Genomic DNA, 16,487 nt, shown 5'->3' with positions numbered 1-16,487 from the left:
TCTCAATGTGTCTATCAAAGGCATGGCCCTTGACCCAGCAAAAGTCTAGCAATGATTAGCAAATCATAGACTGAGTCTGTAGATATTTGGGTTTTCATCCTACAGTTTATTTATTTAACCAATAACTGTCTTCCTTCTGAACAACTGGAAGATCATTAAAATAGCATTTGTGACAAAGTTTACCTACATTTGTTCTATTCTTCCCAGGTCCAATTTGTGTAAGGTTTCCTCTTTTATTAATAGCTTTCAGAAAACGGCACCCTTTTCGACAAGCAAACTTTTACTGCAAACAGACACGTCAATAGACATAATCCTTTATCATGCTGACCATAAATTTGCACTGGGTAATTTTCGGATGTACACTGTCATGTTTCCACCCACCTGCAACCAGCAGGGCATTGTACCGCTAATATGTCATAGGGCACCAAAATAAAAACTTCTGTGAATTGAAAGAAAAGATGAACTTTGCAGACTAGGACTAGGAAGTTGTAGAAAATTACCTGTTTTTCTTACAATTGCCTTGGGTACTTTGTATGGAAGGAGCACAGGTGTGGATTGAGAATCGCTTGTTAAAATGTATTGGTCTCATCCCTTTTAATTCAAAGGAGGTAATATGAAATTAAAGGAACACACATCCTCCACTAGCTAATAGTTTATCCTCTTAAGCAGCAAGTCACTGCTAACATTATTTATGCCTCTAGAATCTTCAAACTTCATTGGCATTTTCTCTATTGCCAGAACAACTTTCTAACTAACCCCATAGCAGTCAATTGTGTGACAGCTTCCAGTGGGAAGCCAGGTCTGAAAATCAAATCTAAGATAAAGGTGTCTCATGGAGACACTTACATCAGGCCTGACTCCTCACTCCGTTGCTAGGTATGAGGATCTGGGCACCTGTGTTTCTAAGAAAGTTCAACATGGAGACTCCCAAGTTCATACAGTTAACAAAGATTTCACACTTAGTCAATTTCCCTTTGCTCTCAAAACCATATCTCCTTTCTGTACTTTTTTTCTCATTTTACTCAAATCAGGAAGTATTTGCTTTACACAAAACTTCCCCATCATTTCACTAATGAGGAGGATGGGGTAATGAGAAGAATTTGAAAGTGGGGAAGGGGAAAGTTGGAGTGTTGTGGTGGGACAACCTCACCTGCCCCCTGGAGGGACAACCGTTGTCTCAGTCATTCATTTGCAATTTGGCCTCTAGGAAGTCCACATCGATAAATATTTCCTTTTTAACCCTCCAAATTCCAAGATCTCTAAACAATTTCTATCTTTCTCTTTCTCACTCTCTGCTTGTAAAGAATTTGTACTTGTAAAACAAAATGATTCAGAGATAGTTTCTACAATTACCTCAAAAAAAAAGAAGAAACTACAGCTGTCAAAAAGCCAAACTGGGTTGATCTTCCAAGCAGACCTGAGATAAAAGGGTAGTTCCAGTTTCTCTTACTAAGATTAGGAACTGAGGTGTGAAGGGTGACAGCAGCGATGTTCCCTCTGAAAGCCTTTCAGCTCTTCTGTAGACCACCTTGACTGCAAATGCAAATTCAAACGGTCTTCATTAGGAAGTATTAGTTCCCTTTTTAACCTCAAGCATCAATGCCACATGTTATAGGCAATTACTATAATTGGACCCTGGGTGGACAATACATCAATATAGCAGGCTGTTGTTTCATGGGTGTGGTTGTAAGGGCATCTACCCTCTGAAATTCCCACCGGTGAGGTACTTTCCTTAAATGAAGACAGTTTTTCTTTTAGTATTTAAATATATGTGTTGGAGATTTCATTAACCACTGGTCATCCTCTGGCTTCCCTTCGGTTCCTTTAATTATCATAGAAATGAAGACACCTGAAGATTCTATCTCCAATTCCCATGGCCCCACAGGCCTCATCATCCCTGACTATTGCAGTAGACACCTAACTAATCTTCCAGAACTCGTCTCACTTTCTAAAGTTAGAGTTATTGTTAAAAATCACAGATGTGATCACGTCAATGCAGGATATGTTCCGGGCTCCATATTTTCACCATCAAGGCCTTCATAATCTGCCTCCTATCTTTGTAGCCTTTCCCTCACCACGGGTACCTGCACTAAGATTATAGAAAACCAGTGAACCTAAATCACTGCTCCCATTTATTCATGTGGTTTCTTTGACCTAGAATTTCCTTCCTTACTTTCTAACACTCTAGCCAATCTTCCACCAGTCAAAATTCAACTGATTCTTCAAGCCTAGTCAAAATGCCAATCCTTTGTAAGCCTTCCAAAGCCCCTTTTTCTTCCTTCTCCCCATCAACCACTGATGAGTCTATTTTTCTAGACATCCAATAAAAGATGATGTATTAAACCAATGGTTCTCAACTCAACAAGCTCTCCCTCCCCATTCTCCCCAGTCCCTTACAAAGGACATTTGGCAATGTCTGGAGACATTTTTGGTTGTCACAACTGAGGGTGGGAGCTACTGGCATCTAGTAGGTAGAGGCAGGGGATGCTGCTAAACATCCTACAACACAGAGGGCAGCTCCTTCCCTCCAACAAGGAATTGTCTGAACCCAAATGTCAACAGTGCTGAAGTTGAGAAACACTAGATTACACAAATGCATTTATTACTGCTCCATCTCCAAGCCCCCTTCAATTGACAGTCAAGATAAAAAGATCTTTAAAAAGATCAAAAATAGAAAAAAACCAAAGTATAGGAAACAAGACAACAGTGGGTCAGAGATGTCCAAATTTTTGCAGATGGAAAGCAGACCGTAAAGTTGGTGACTACCTTAGAGTAAAGAAACCATTCAACACCATAGGATTTCACTCACATGTGGAAGATAAACACATAGATACAGGGAACAGACTGGAGGTTGCCAGGGAGGAAGGGGACAGGGGGAGGGTGAAAGGGGTAAAAAGGCACAGATGTCTGGTGATGGATGGAAACTAGACTTTTCGTGGTGAATACAATGCAGTCTACACAGAAACTGAAATCTAATAATGTACAACTGAAATTTACACAATGTTATAAACCAATGTGACCTCAATAAAATAATAATGATAAAAAGAAACCATTTAACCTAAATCACTTTTTTACTCATTTGCTAATGTGGTTTCTTTGATCTAGAATTTTCTTCCTTACATTCTAATACTCCAGCCAATCTTACAACAGTCGAAATCCAACTGATTCTCCAGGACCCAGTTAAAACACCAATTCCTTTGCAAACCTTACAAAGCCTATTTTTCTCCCCTCTCTCAATCATCCACTGATGAATATTTTTTTCTAGACATCTAATAAAAAAAAAGATGAAGAAAACTGAAAGCTAATTGTCTTGGGGTCAGGGGATGGTGCCCAAAAAGAAAGCCCATTCACATCATAGCACCCTGGAAAGACTCAGGAACTAGAAGCCTCAGTTCACAATCATGCAGTGTTGGGCAGAGCTGGAAATACCAGGACTGGTTCAAAACCTTAATGAAAAGTAGTTAAATACTCAGATTCCTACCTTCACCCAGAAGAGTGAAGCAGTTCCCTTCCCCCACTGGGCTTATTCTCCAGAGAAATCAAGCTGGAAGATTCCGTGGAGGACAGAGGAGGGTGAGGTGGGCGTTGCCTATTGAAGTCAAGGGGGTTAAGTACACACTGAACAGTGAGACCCATACGCCTGCCCACTTTTGACCCCAGATATTTCTACTCCAGAGAAATAGAACTTTCAATAATAAACACTTAGAACTACAGACATTTATGAGTCCCCCTCCCACCTAGTCACCTTTTGGTATAGCCCACAAATCAACAAATTCTGTGCAGAAACACAGAGCTTTGATCAGCTTTTTAGCGTCTTGCTCTTACCTATTGATGGACAATCAAGGATCATCAGACACTTGAGGAAAACTAACGCAAAAGACAGAGACCAAAAACCAACCAAACAAACAAATGGAAAAGGAACTCAGAAGAAACAAACAGTGTGGGTAGAGGGAGCAAAAGACAACTTGAAAATGACTCTACCAAGACTATAGAAGATATGAACAGCACTACCCACCAATTTGATCTCATCGACATTGTGGAACTACATCAAACAAGTGCAGAATATACATGTGAAAAAAAGGTTCAGAGAGGAGTTTGGGAAGTTGGGGGTGGAAGACCAAGCATCTGATGGCCGATGAGGCAATTAATTGGCTGGAGGTGTGGAAAACTAAGTGGTCAACAAGAGTTTTGTTGTTTGCTACATGGTGTACAATGTAAGTCCTTTTCTCCTTCTCCTCATCAAATTCTCAGTAAGTCTACATTACTCCAAGCTTAATAAATTATTCTACATTTCATTTTGGAGGGATGAGAACATATTGACAGAATTTGTGGTTGGCTTGGGGTGAAACCAGGGCTTCCTGTCAGAGGTCAACCATACTTGGGCTATGGTTCTGAGTCCCACCCACGATCTTTAAGGCAGTGGAGTCAGCTTCAGCTCAGATTGAACTGTCCTCTGAGAAGAGAGCTAGGTGGGCACCCTCAACCTGATGGCCAGAGAGAGAGGAGGCTGGACTGGCACCATGACAAAGGTCTTCAAATGTACCACACTGGCAGAGGGGAGCTGTGAAATGACCCTGGCTTTGACATGACTTTTGAAGGTCATCCACAAGTGTCAGTGTATGAGAAGTGCCAGTGTGCATGATGTTAGGTGCACTTTCTCCAAGAAACTCCCTCACAAAATCCAGGCTGCAGGATGGTGTTTAAGCTAGCCTTGATGGAGACACCTAAGACCTTGAGAAATTGGATTCTGTCCTGGAAGGTGAAAGGAGATCTACTGCAGAGATGAATTCCACTCCTTAGCCCCAGCCTCGCCTGCTGCTGCAGGGTTACCTGGAGCCTGGAGTCCTTTAGTGGGGCTGACTTTCCAGCAAGCACTGCCCAAAGCTATAGACGCCTGGGGAGAATACGAGGCCAAGGACTGCAGAGGAGACCTTGAGTTGTGAATTGACCATGGAGCAGAAATGCCATAGACCCGGCCAACCCCAGGGGTGGAAAAGCAACAAATTACCGGAAAGTTTGTGAGGTTCTAGTATTAGGAATTATATGAGGCCTCAAAGCCACAAAATCTCTCTGCGGTAGAATGCCTGCTGGCCCTCAAACAGGCATCCAGTGGTGTGGGGAGCTGCTGGGATCTATATGGCAAGTTTCTGGCCACATATCAAGAGAAAGGCTAAAGACACCTCTGTGTCAGACTCGAAAGACTTTGCAGCTCCTAGGCTGTGTAAACACAATTTTGAAAGTCAGGCCTAAGGAAGTGTTAATAGCAAATAGCAAAAAAAAGTGAGACTTCATCAGGGAACAGGGAGGCTCCCAGATTCCCCCTGACAGTGAAGTTAATTTGGGAGGAGGAAGTGACAGGTGATGGAAAGGTTACTTTTGGGGCACAAGACTGAACACTATGGTTCAGAGGCACCTATGTGGGTTTAGGGACTGGGGGTGATGAGGTACGCCTCAATCTGCTGAGATTCTGACACTTGGAGTGAGGCCCCCCCGACGACTGTCCCCACCTACTTCTGATGTGTCCCTTCCCTCCCTGCAGCGCCTTACTCCCTGGCCTTCCCCCTGCCCTTTGGTATGCCAGCTCATTCCCTCCTCAGGGTCTTTAGATTGCTCTTGCCTCCTCAGATTCACTGACAAGCTCGCCTCTCCTTCTCCCAGGTGGACTCCTCTTGGGATCCTGCTCCCTTACTCAGCCCAGTTGTTCAGATTCAGGAAGGGTCAGTGTCCTTCCTGTCTGAGTACCTCCCCACCCCAGCCTGGCCAGGCAGGAACCCCTCTACATCAAGCCAAAGCTGTGTCTTATTTTCTCTTCCCACACTTCTTACAGAGAAAAGTCTGGTAGATTAGGCAAAGGTGGCAAAATTTGCCCACTAGAAGATGTAAACACAGAGAAAAGGACCATAGTTTCCTTAGCAGCAGATTAAGCTCCTAGGAAAGACCTACTTTCGTTGGGTCAAGGCTTTGGCAAGCCAGTGGAGGCTGAGCATCTGGGAGCTGTGGGTTGGCAGCCCTACGATTGACAAAGCTCAACAGAGTCAAGAAAGTGGCAATCAGGAAGCTACTTGAAGAAGGGGCTGAAAGGAAGAGCCAGGTGAGGAGGCTTCAAAGGGACAGAAATCTGAAAGGTTACTGATTAAGTTGTTTACTGTTCGATGTATGATCGAGCCCCCCTCTGCCATCTCCCTTTACAATCCTCAGTTAAACCTAGATGGTTGGCTTATGCTGCAGAAGAGGATGGAACACTGAGCCCTGCTCCAGGGCTGCCCCCGGGGGAGCCACACACAGCCTACACGGGTCACTGGGATCCATCTTGGGGGAGGAAGTTCACTTTCTTCATTTTTGTCATTGACAGAATCCTAAAAAATAGATAAATCCATGAAGTATGTGGTCTCTTTTTTCATTACATACAAATGAAAAATAATCGACAAATGAAATATACGGAATGCTATCGGAAGCCGCGCTGACAATATTTGCTGGCCCTCTGTGTTAGTTTGCTAGGGCTGCCGAAACATGCCCCAGACTGCGTGGCTTAAACAACAGAAATTTATTTCCTTAAGATTCTGGAGGGTAGAAGTGTGAGATCAAGGTGTCTTCAGGGCTGGTTTCTTCTCTCCTTGGCTTGTAGTTGGCTGTCTTCTCCCTTCGTCTGTACACGGGCTTTCCTATGTGTGTGTCTGTATCCTAATCTCTTCTTATCAGGATAACAGATTGAATCAGGGGCCACCCACATGACTTCATTTAACTTTAATCCCCTCTTTAAAGACCCTATCTCCAAATATTGTCACATTTTTAACATATGAATTTTGAGGGGACACAATTCAGCCCACAACACCCTCCAAGCAGAGCAACTTCTTTTGGCCTATGTTACTGGAAAAGGCACTTATTATTCTCCAGGTCATAACACTGCATTTGTTGCTTTTCTTCTATCCTTTCCAGAGATTTCCCCTGTGTAATCCCCTTTCTAGAAATGAAAGCTCATCCTTCTAAATCTCCTATCACCACTCAGGACCATCCTTTCAGAAACAGACCTTCTGAGAAATACACGCCTCCAATACATGCCACAGGCTGTTTTGTTTTGTTTTGTTTTGATTTGTTAATCCTTTAGAAAAAGCCAGAAAACCTGAAACGTGTCCATCTTTGCAAACAAGTGCTGTCTTCCCCATCTTTCTCCAGACAGTCTAATCTGTTGTGACACTCTTTCAGCCTCTGCCCCAACCCCAATCCCAGCCTGTCAGCATGGGTTTGGGGACTTATCTGAGAACACCCTGGAAGAGTTAGAACACAAACCCTGTTTCCCGCACACTGCATAAGAGGGATGAAGACAGCAATTTGCGGGGTCAGGGGGAGCAGCCCCTAGAAGGAACAAGCACAGGTGGATCAATTCTTGATCTAAGCACATTGGAGAGCCCAGAATTGAGAAGAGAATGAGAACAGCTTGTAAAGGAAAGGTCCTGCTTCCTGGAAACACCACCTGAGTTGCGAGGATTTCACTCCACTTGTCTCCTTACAAGAAACCTACACTCTAACCATCAGCACTTGCTATTCCCTTACCTCATCGTGCTTTCCTGCTTCTTTGCCTCAGCCAAAATCCTTCCCTCTGCCTGGAATATTCTCCTTGCTGCAATCTCCACCTGTTGAATGTCTGTCCATTCATGATCAAGTTCCAATATTGCAAGAGGTCTTAATTGATCATCACAGATTGAAACCATCTTCCTCACCTCTGAGCTCTTGAAGCATTTCATTGATTCCTCCTTCTCCTAAGGATTTGCCTAGAAATGGAAGAGGACACCTGCTGTGGGGGAAATACACAGGCTTTGTTGTGATGGTAATGATGATAAATACTTGTTGAGCATTTACTATGCATCAAGCTAAGTGGATTTCTCATTTAATCTTCACAACTCTCAAAAGTGGATAGATAGTATTATTAGTCCTATTTTGTAGAGGAGGAAACAGCAGCTCACAGGCATTTGTAACATAGCAAACCAGTAGAAATCAGGATTCAAACAGATTTGCCAACTCCGGAGCCCAAGCTCTCAGCCACTACAGACCTGGGTCCTGAGATCAGTTATAACACCCAATAGCTTTGTGACTTTGCAGAACTCAACCTCTCTGAACCTCAGTTTCCTTGTTTGTAAAATGGAATAATAATACATTGTTGGGTTATCATGAGGACTAAATGAGATCACCTGTCTAAATCATCTGGCACAGTTTCAGCTCTCTGTAAAGAGTGGTTTCTTGGTAATTCATGGTATATATAACTTCTGGTCTCCTCTTCTAGAAAGTAAGCTTCTATAGGGTAGGAAATGAGTCTTATTTATTTACTGTTTCCCTCAGCCTCTGGAAGAATGATTGGCGCATGATATTTATCAATTGAATATGTCATTTATTTTCTTCCCTTATAATCTTTAATAACAGAGTCTACAAGGCACAGATTGTAGACCATGCTGTGCAGTGTTGAAGCATGGGCCACAACATCTTTTCTATCCCTAAAGTTCTAATCTAGAAACTATGCATGGGGAATTTTCTCTCTTCTATTTACTTCCTAAACCCCAAGATAATGGCTTGCAATAGCTTCAGTATTTTGTCTCATCCTGAGCTAGAGAGTCAAATAGGGCGACCGACCATCTTGGTTTGCCTGGGGGTGTCCCAGTGTTAGTACTGAAAATCCTGCATCCCAGGAAACTCCTCAGTCCTGGGCAAACTGGAACAGTTGGTCACCCTAGAGTCAAACAAGATTCGTGATAATAATAGTGATAATTTATTGAACACATACTACATATCAGGCACCAGGCAAGTGCTCTTTGTGTGTACTCTCACCAAATCCTGCCTGCAACTCTAGAAGCTAATGGTTCTGCAGAAGCAGATGTGATAGTTCACAGCACAGATTTTAAAGAAATTCTTAGGAAAGGATTAAGCCTCAGAAAGAATCTAAGTAATTTTCCCTTTAGAGTTTTTTCCAAATAGGCTTCCTCTCACATGTGGCTTTTGGAGGGGCACAGGTGTTCTTATTTGCTTTCCCCAGAAGTAGCGGAGGGAGGAGCCAAGTTTCCTGTTGATCACATTTAATCTCACTTACTCAACTACAAGTGCTCTTTCATACATCTTGGAAGTGCAGGCTTTGCATGGCAGCATGGGACCAGAAAAATGACCGTGCAAACGGAAACTGCACTAAGCAATGTTAACAATCAATGGGAAAATTACGTTGGTTTTGTGATATTTAAAATGTTTTGTCAAAATATTAAAAACTCTTATCAAAAACTATAAATGGATAGGGAAAAAATAGTAAAACTATTATTTGTTTAGTAGATGGTAACTTGAAACATTAGAAATATTAAGAATCAGTGTTTTAGTTCTTTGTCAAAAACTGATCAAGAGGAGTGTGAACAGTGCTTGTCTTCTCATCATATAACTTACAATATGGAGCAGGCAATTTTTCCCACACCTTAGCAAATTGTCTTACCTGTTTCTAAGTTTGGATCAGCTTCCAACATTTCCTCCTTTGCACTTTCAATGTTGTAAAGAAATATCCAAGAATTCCTTTAGCGTGAAGTTTTTTGCCTGTATCACTTCCTCTCAGACATCTTCATTCATCGTTTTCATTACAACCACTTTCCACGTTTATGTCAGTAAGTGCAACTTCACTAAGTTTCTCTGGCTGCATATCCAGAACCTCTCACATTCAACTATTTTTTCTACTTATATTCAACTCAAATTCACTTCCAACATTATTCCTTTTGGTTTACTTGCTTCACTTTCATTTTTGTAGGCCAATCCTTTCTTCTGATCATCTATTTTTGTAAAATCTCATATGGGTTTATCACTGAGAGACAAGGAAGCAACACAACTACAGGCCTTGCTGTCTGTGTATGAACTTAATAACAGATGTCCAGTGACCAATCACCAACAGACTTTGAAAGAAGTGATGTGATTATTCATGATCATATTGCACATCTTATTTACGTAGGGATTTGTGGACTGAAGAGCTAGCAGCAAAGCTTGCAATTTATTGTATTTATACAATTGCTCACAGCTAATATATCATGTAACTGAAATTTAAACTGTGTTGTTGAGCTCTGGTGCTATTTAACTGAACTGTGGGAAACTGAAATTTGTGCATATTAGAACGAGGCAAAGTGAGGACTGGTAATACTTAAATATTTCAAGTCTGCCTAGCCACTTCTGCTGTTAAAATTCCCCCTTAAAAGGAATCTATTTCCTGTCCCTGTGGATCATTTCACCTCTCTTAAAATTGTGGAATGTAAATGTCGGGGTAGTAGGGAATCAATGTTCAAATTCTGTTTAGGCCACCTATCAACTAAATAATGGACAATTTTCAGTCTTTGAAATGGAAATAACAGATAGCATCTGTTGAATGCCTCTATGTGCCAATAACCGTTAGGTATTTTGACAAAATTTTTAACAATCATCAAAACAAATATATAGGGTAGACATTATTATGCTTATTTTATGGATGCGATAACAACCTCAAAAAGATAGAGTAATTTGACCAATGTCACAGATGAAGTGACGGTGCCAATATTTGAACATGGGTTTGTCTAAATTTAAGTCCTTGCTTTTGCTCCTCACTATTCTGCTTTCCACAATCCCTTAATAATCATTACCTGTTTATTTCCTATACAATCTTGGCATCTGTGATTCCATACATTAGTGCTATTTGTAATCCTTGGTATTGTCGCCAAAGGACCATCTAAATGCTGGACTTATCCCAGAGCTCTGGAAAATAAATCTCTTCTGACATGTAAATTTTAAAAGGGGAAAAAACCTCCATAGGTATCCTCAATTATGTTATAAAGTTTTATTGATAGCTCAAAAGGAACCTCTTATAATATTTCCCAATTTTCAGAGATGAAATGACAATATAAAGCTATTTCTCAGCTTTTCTTTTTGGTGGAGGCCATGAGTGAAGAGCAGGTTCTCCTGATCTGCCCAGGCAGACCAACTGTGTTCCTGGGAGCCTGGATGAGTGACAAATTCAGAACCTAAACACAGACTTGAATGAGAAGTCTTTTGGAATCAGGATTCAGGAGACAGGATCCAGACACCCCCTAAACCTCTGGTTCTCAGACTTGGCTGCACATTGGAATTACATGGTCATCTTTTGAAACTACTGATGCCTGGGCCCACCTCCCAGAGATTCTGATTTCATTGGCCCCGGGTGGAGCCTGAGCATCGAGATTTTTCAAATCTTCCCAAGTGAGTCTTTTATGTAGAAAAGTTTGAGAACCACTGACCTAAGCAATCTAATAAGAAAAAGTTGCCACAGATATTAATGGTATTAATTATTCGTACTTGGAGTATGTTTTTACTGCGTGAAGTTATAGCTGTAAGTGATAAGGGATAACACGTGAATCAATTAAATTAATATGAAAGATGTTTTTTAATCAAAGGCCATAGACTGAAAAATAAAATGGTATTCAATTTATGTAAAAGCAAACAAGACAGCATGTGTGTGCATGCGTGTGTGTGTGCACAAATGTGTGTACCCGCAAATTGATAAGAGTCCTGAGATCGAGTTGATAGTCAATGAGAACTTCAGCCTTATCTGTAAAAGAATATATTGAGGTGTTAATTTGTAACTGAGAATAAAGCAAATTTTTAAATTTGTTTTGGGAGTTTGGGGGGCTTCTTGGTTATTTGTTTGTTTGTTTGTTTTTCTAAAGGTGTGTTTTCACTCCTTTGAGCAAGAACCTCCGGGTGGAGAAAAGATGCTGCACTCAGAGTGGACAGAGTCATCAGACAGTTGAAGATAACATAAGAAAAAGGAAATAGGGGCTGGCCCCGTGGCCGAGTGGTTAAGTTTGCGCGCTCCGCTGCAGGCGGCCCAGTGTTTCGTGGGTTCGAATCCTGGGCGCGGACATGGCACTGCTCGTCAGACCACGCTGAGGCAGCGTCCCACATGCCACAACTAGAGGAACCCACAACGAAGAATACACAGCTATGTACCGGGGGGCTTTGGGGAGAAAAAGGAAAAAATAAAATCTTTAAAAAAAAAAAAAAAAGAAAAAGGAAATAAATAAGGAATAATTTAATTTAATTTTTATCTCAGACTTTGGCATAGGCACAAAAAAGAAGTCATTCTTTCTCCCAAAAGAAAGGACACTATTTGAACCTCTAGAGACTGTCTTGTTCTGAATCACTTTCAATGTTTTGTGGGAGAGATACAAGCTGATATTTTGTCCAACATGGAGATTTGTTTTAATTGAAGCACTATTTAAGTGACTAAATACAGTGCAGGAAAACCTAAGATTGCAGAAGTGAGCAAATATGGCAAAGGGGCTTTATGGTAAAGCCCCTTATAGTGTAAGATCATAAATTATCAGGAAATTATCTAAAATGTTTGCACAGGGTGGTAGTCCTGGGTGTTAGTTATTGCCAAGAAAGAGTATCTTGAAAATATTGTAGACTACAGAACTAGAGGTAGCCCAAAAAAGCATAAAAAAATAATCATAACAAATGTCATTTACTGAGTAGGCAAAATATCCCAGCTACTATTCTAAGCATCTTGCTCCAATGATCTCATTTTGTCCTGATAAAGCAATATATTATGATCAGCCTGATTTTACAGATGAAGATGAGATTAAGTAGCTCACCCGAGGTCACATGTCTAGGAAGAGGCAGCGCGGTTCCACATGAGGGCACTCAGAGACTGACTGTACTGTACCACCTCTCGGCGGTAAGGGCAATGTTTCCCAAAGTGGGCCCTGTGGAATCCCAGGCCCGACACCAGCAACAATGGCAAAAACAACTCTACAGTCAGATTTACAGAGCAAAATTGGTTTCTCTACTAACAACATGTCTGTGATAAGTTAATACAAATTAAGAATCTGAAAGAGAGGGAGAGCACATGATTCGACTTTAGAGCTCTATTTTCACAGATCGTATCATGAAGCATGCTATGGAAAATGCCATTTAAGGAGTTGAAGAGTTTCCTCATGGAGAAAATGGAATGAACCTTTTGGGAAGGGGTAATGATTGAGGGGATCTGGCAGTGATAGACCTGTACTTGCCCCTAAAGAGACTCAGCTGGAGGGAGGTCCAAGGCTGGGCATGGGAAGTGTGAGGGAGGAAGGGAGGACAGCACAGAAAGGAGGAACAGGGAGGAGGCAAAACTAGAAGAAATCAATGCAGCAGCTGTGGGCAACATTAAGGAAGGCTATCAGCGGTCTGTAGGTGGGATATAACGTGACACAAGGGATGAAATAAGGACGAAGACAAGAATCGTGTTTCTAGAACAAGGACAGAAGGTGCGGTATGAGCGTCAGGAACAACTTAGAAGACTTGGCTCAGGGGCTGTTGCTTGAGGCTTCAGCCAGGGCTTGGGTCCCATCGGCCAGATCACAGGTCATTTCCCGGATCTTCCCTTTTATCTGTACCAGAGTGCACGTTTATTCTTGCAGAGAACTCACCAGGAACACCCGGGGGCCACATGAAATTCTAAAACGTGACCCCATCTGGCTTCTCCTTAGTCTGCTTCTCAAGAGCACTGGATCATCAGGGATTCCAGGTTGTCCTTGTCCCACACTCCAGCAATGTTCCATGTCTTCTGAAAGGGTAGGTGCGGGACACCCATGCCTCGTCATTTTTCCCATCTGTCAGCACATACTTGTTCTCACCATTGGAAGTCAAGGCTGAACAATCTGATTCAGTTACACCTGGCTTACCGGCACTATTTACTGGTGTGCACAGCAGATTTGATTTACGATAAGTATGTCAACGACGTCAATTTGGTGCTTTGAAGTGTGGTGGGGGTAAGGAGGCGGGTGGTGCATTGTGTTTTGGAGAAGAGAGTGGAACTTTTGTCTATGTTTTTCACATGGGGAATAATTAAATTCACAGTTTGATTCCAGAGGAACCATAAAATCAAGGCAGATAAGAATCATACAAACAGACATGTGCGAGAGCCCAAGCCTTTCTCTTTTCCAGGAACACTTTGAGTTAGGGTTTTGGAAGTGAACGAAATATTTCCAAGGAAGTAAAAGCGGGCCTTCCTGGCGGGCCCTCCGTCGTCCCCCATGGCCCTTCCTCTTTTCTCCCCTCTTCCTTCCCCTTTCCTTTTATGTCAGCCCTTCAGTGGCCATTTGTAGTACTGTCAGAAAGAAGGAAAGACCTAAGCTAAGTCAGCACTCTATCTCTTACAAACTAGGAAAAAATCCTTTTAAAAAAGGTTTCAGATGAATGCATGCATATCCAGGCCTCTGTTTCACAAGGGCTCTAATGTCTGATAAAGATGGAGTTTTCAGAGATCGTGGGATAGCCCGAGTAAGGAGATTTAAAAACCCTGACAACCACCAGTCTTGTTTCATGTCATGATTGCACCATTGGTTACCCTGATGTTGAGTCAGCATTCTGCAGACCACATAAAGGTCAGGTCTAGCTTTGCAAAGTGAAAGTGCTGAATTATATTGAAACTGTAGAAAAAAATAGACCAGCCTTGCCTCGAGGCTCTAAGTATCAGCTCTGACAGTTTTGTTTTTATCTGGAATTACAGTAAACTCATTTCAGAATGGTTGAGGAATGCGGTATTCTGAGTTCTTTACTCTTCCACTTAATTGCAAGGTATCACATTTACTACCAGGCCCTTCCTCCTTTCCCTGGCTTCTGCCTAGCCTGGACGAGATCTCCTATTGGCTCCATCCACTGGCAGGCCCAGACATGCCTCAGTTTCTAGCTAGGGCAAAAGGTTAGTAGCCTCAGATACACCGTGGAGGGTGAGACTTAATAATTCAGTCGTAACGTCAAACAGAATTGGATGTTGTGCACCCTGGGTGCCATGGAGCCCCTTGGAGTACTACTGTCCACCTATCTGGGGGGGAGGAGAGTCAGGCAGGCCTGTGTTCAGATTCGGTGTTGGCCTTGGTCACATCGACTGCAATGCTCTAGGCCATGGTCTAGTATCCTGTCTGACTCCCAAGTGTTGGATTACCTCAGCTGATGCCAATTGGTGCCAATGCTGGTCTAGACTTGGCCTGAGTATGCACTGTCCTTTGATGACTACGCCTTGGGCCACTTGGCCTCCTTCCCCAGCCCAGCTTCTGCTGCCAGAGTAGCACCCCAAGTCACTCCCTATACCCAGAGGAGCCCCAGATCTTGTCTCACCTCCCTCCCAACCAACCCCTCCACCCCAGGCTGTAGTTTCCCTTCCTCATGCCCAGAACTGCTCCTACTATTTCACATGCCCTCCATGGATGTCTAATTTTCAAAGAATGAAAAACACACAACTTAAATATGTTGAGTCTGATCATCTTCTTGATCATTTCAAAGGCACTTCGGGACCTTAGTGAGCCCTAGACTCTGCTTCCTGAGTACCAGGGCTTCTGGACAATGGAATATCCAGGAGTAGAGTTAGGAGAACGGTCTGAATGGTACTGATGCCAAGATACTCCTGAAAATTAGGTGACTTCTAGCAAATTACCTAACTTCTCTAAGCCTCAGTTTTCTTATCTAAAAAGAGGACAATTATACTTAATTCATAAGGTTTCTGTGAGGGCTAAAGATCATGTAAATAAAAGGACTTGATTACTTAAAAAATTTCTAATATCAGCTTGACATTTCCATTTCCATAAAAGCAGAGATTTGGGCTTATTTAGCTGTTCACATCCTGAATAGGTTAAAAAAGATTACCTAATTGTCAATCCACTATAACGTTCTGTTCACTGCTTGGCTCCGGCAATAGACTCTTAGCTTCTTGAAGCCACATATCATGTGTGGTTTTCTATGAATCTGCGCCAGCACCAGCATAGTACCTGCTACATGAATGTTGAATACACGACTTCTATCAGCTACATCACTCCCATAGCTAAGCCTAGGGATGGTGTCTCTGACATACACTCTTGGATATTTCTGAAGGAGGAATTGTGCAAACCTGGCAGGATCTACAATGTGTGGGGAGAACTGTGTCCCTCTCCTATTTCCTACTTCCAGTCCCATTAAGACACGGTAAGGATGTCTGGCAAATGTGGGCGAGGTCAATAAAACCCAAGGAGCTTCCTGATGCCTCCTGTTGCTACTCTCCACACTTACACTATAGGCTGAGCCAACTGGGCCTAGGCCAAGCAGAAGGGTCAGCTGAGTGGCACAGGGACCCCTTTTTCCCACCAGTCCAAACTGCTATCACTTGACTCTCTCTCATTAAGGCACTGTGTTTCCAGGAGGCCCAGTTAAGCGAAATACTGCTTTCTATTGGATGATAATGAGGTATTCATTCATTCCTTCATTTGTTCATTTATTCCACAAACATTAATTGAACACCTACTATGTCCCAGTGACTGTGCTAGATATTGAAGAGGCAAAGTCCAGGCCCCCAAAGAATTCTGGGACTCCTGAGGGAAACAAACAAGGAAGTAGACGATGATGATGCAGCGTGACAAGAGCTAGAACTGAAGAAAGCAGAGGGCTGGGAGAATGCACAGAGTCCCCGGGCAGGACTGTGCTGAATGCAGAGTGGAGGGTGAAACTCGAGACAGCGT

General features: G+C 42.5%; 1 protein-coding gene across 4 annotated transcripts in view; it reads right to left on the bottom strand.

Moving 5' to 3' along the window:
• The window catches only part of LOC106822286 (uncharacterized), a 205,328-nt gene that overhangs the window by 82,030 nt on the left and 106,811 nt on the right, over positions 1–16,487 (bottom strand). Inside the window, exon 6 of one of the 4 annotated variants that reach the window (XM_070506044.1) lies at positions 7,743–7,769. The exons of the other annotated variants lie outside the window; for them this stretch is intronic. Within the exon in view, the coding sequence (XP_070362145.1) occupies positions 7,758–7,769 (12 nt within the window). The 3' untranslated portion in view covers positions 7,743–7,757. Of the gene's footprint in view, positions 1–7,742; positions 7,770–16,487 lie in introns of those variants that run through there. 4 annotated transcript variants of the gene reach the window in all.

The sequence above is a fragment of the Equus asinus genome, chromosome 3 (assembly GCF_041296235.1).
Source record: "Equus asinus isolate D_3611 breed Donkey chromosome 3, EquAss-T2T_v2, whole genome shotgun sequence".
Classification (NCBI taxonomy): domain Eukaryota; kingdom Metazoa; phylum Chordata; class Mammalia; order Perissodactyla; family Equidae; genus Equus; species Equus asinus.
This window is presented reverse-complemented; position numbering and strand designations above follow the sequence as displayed.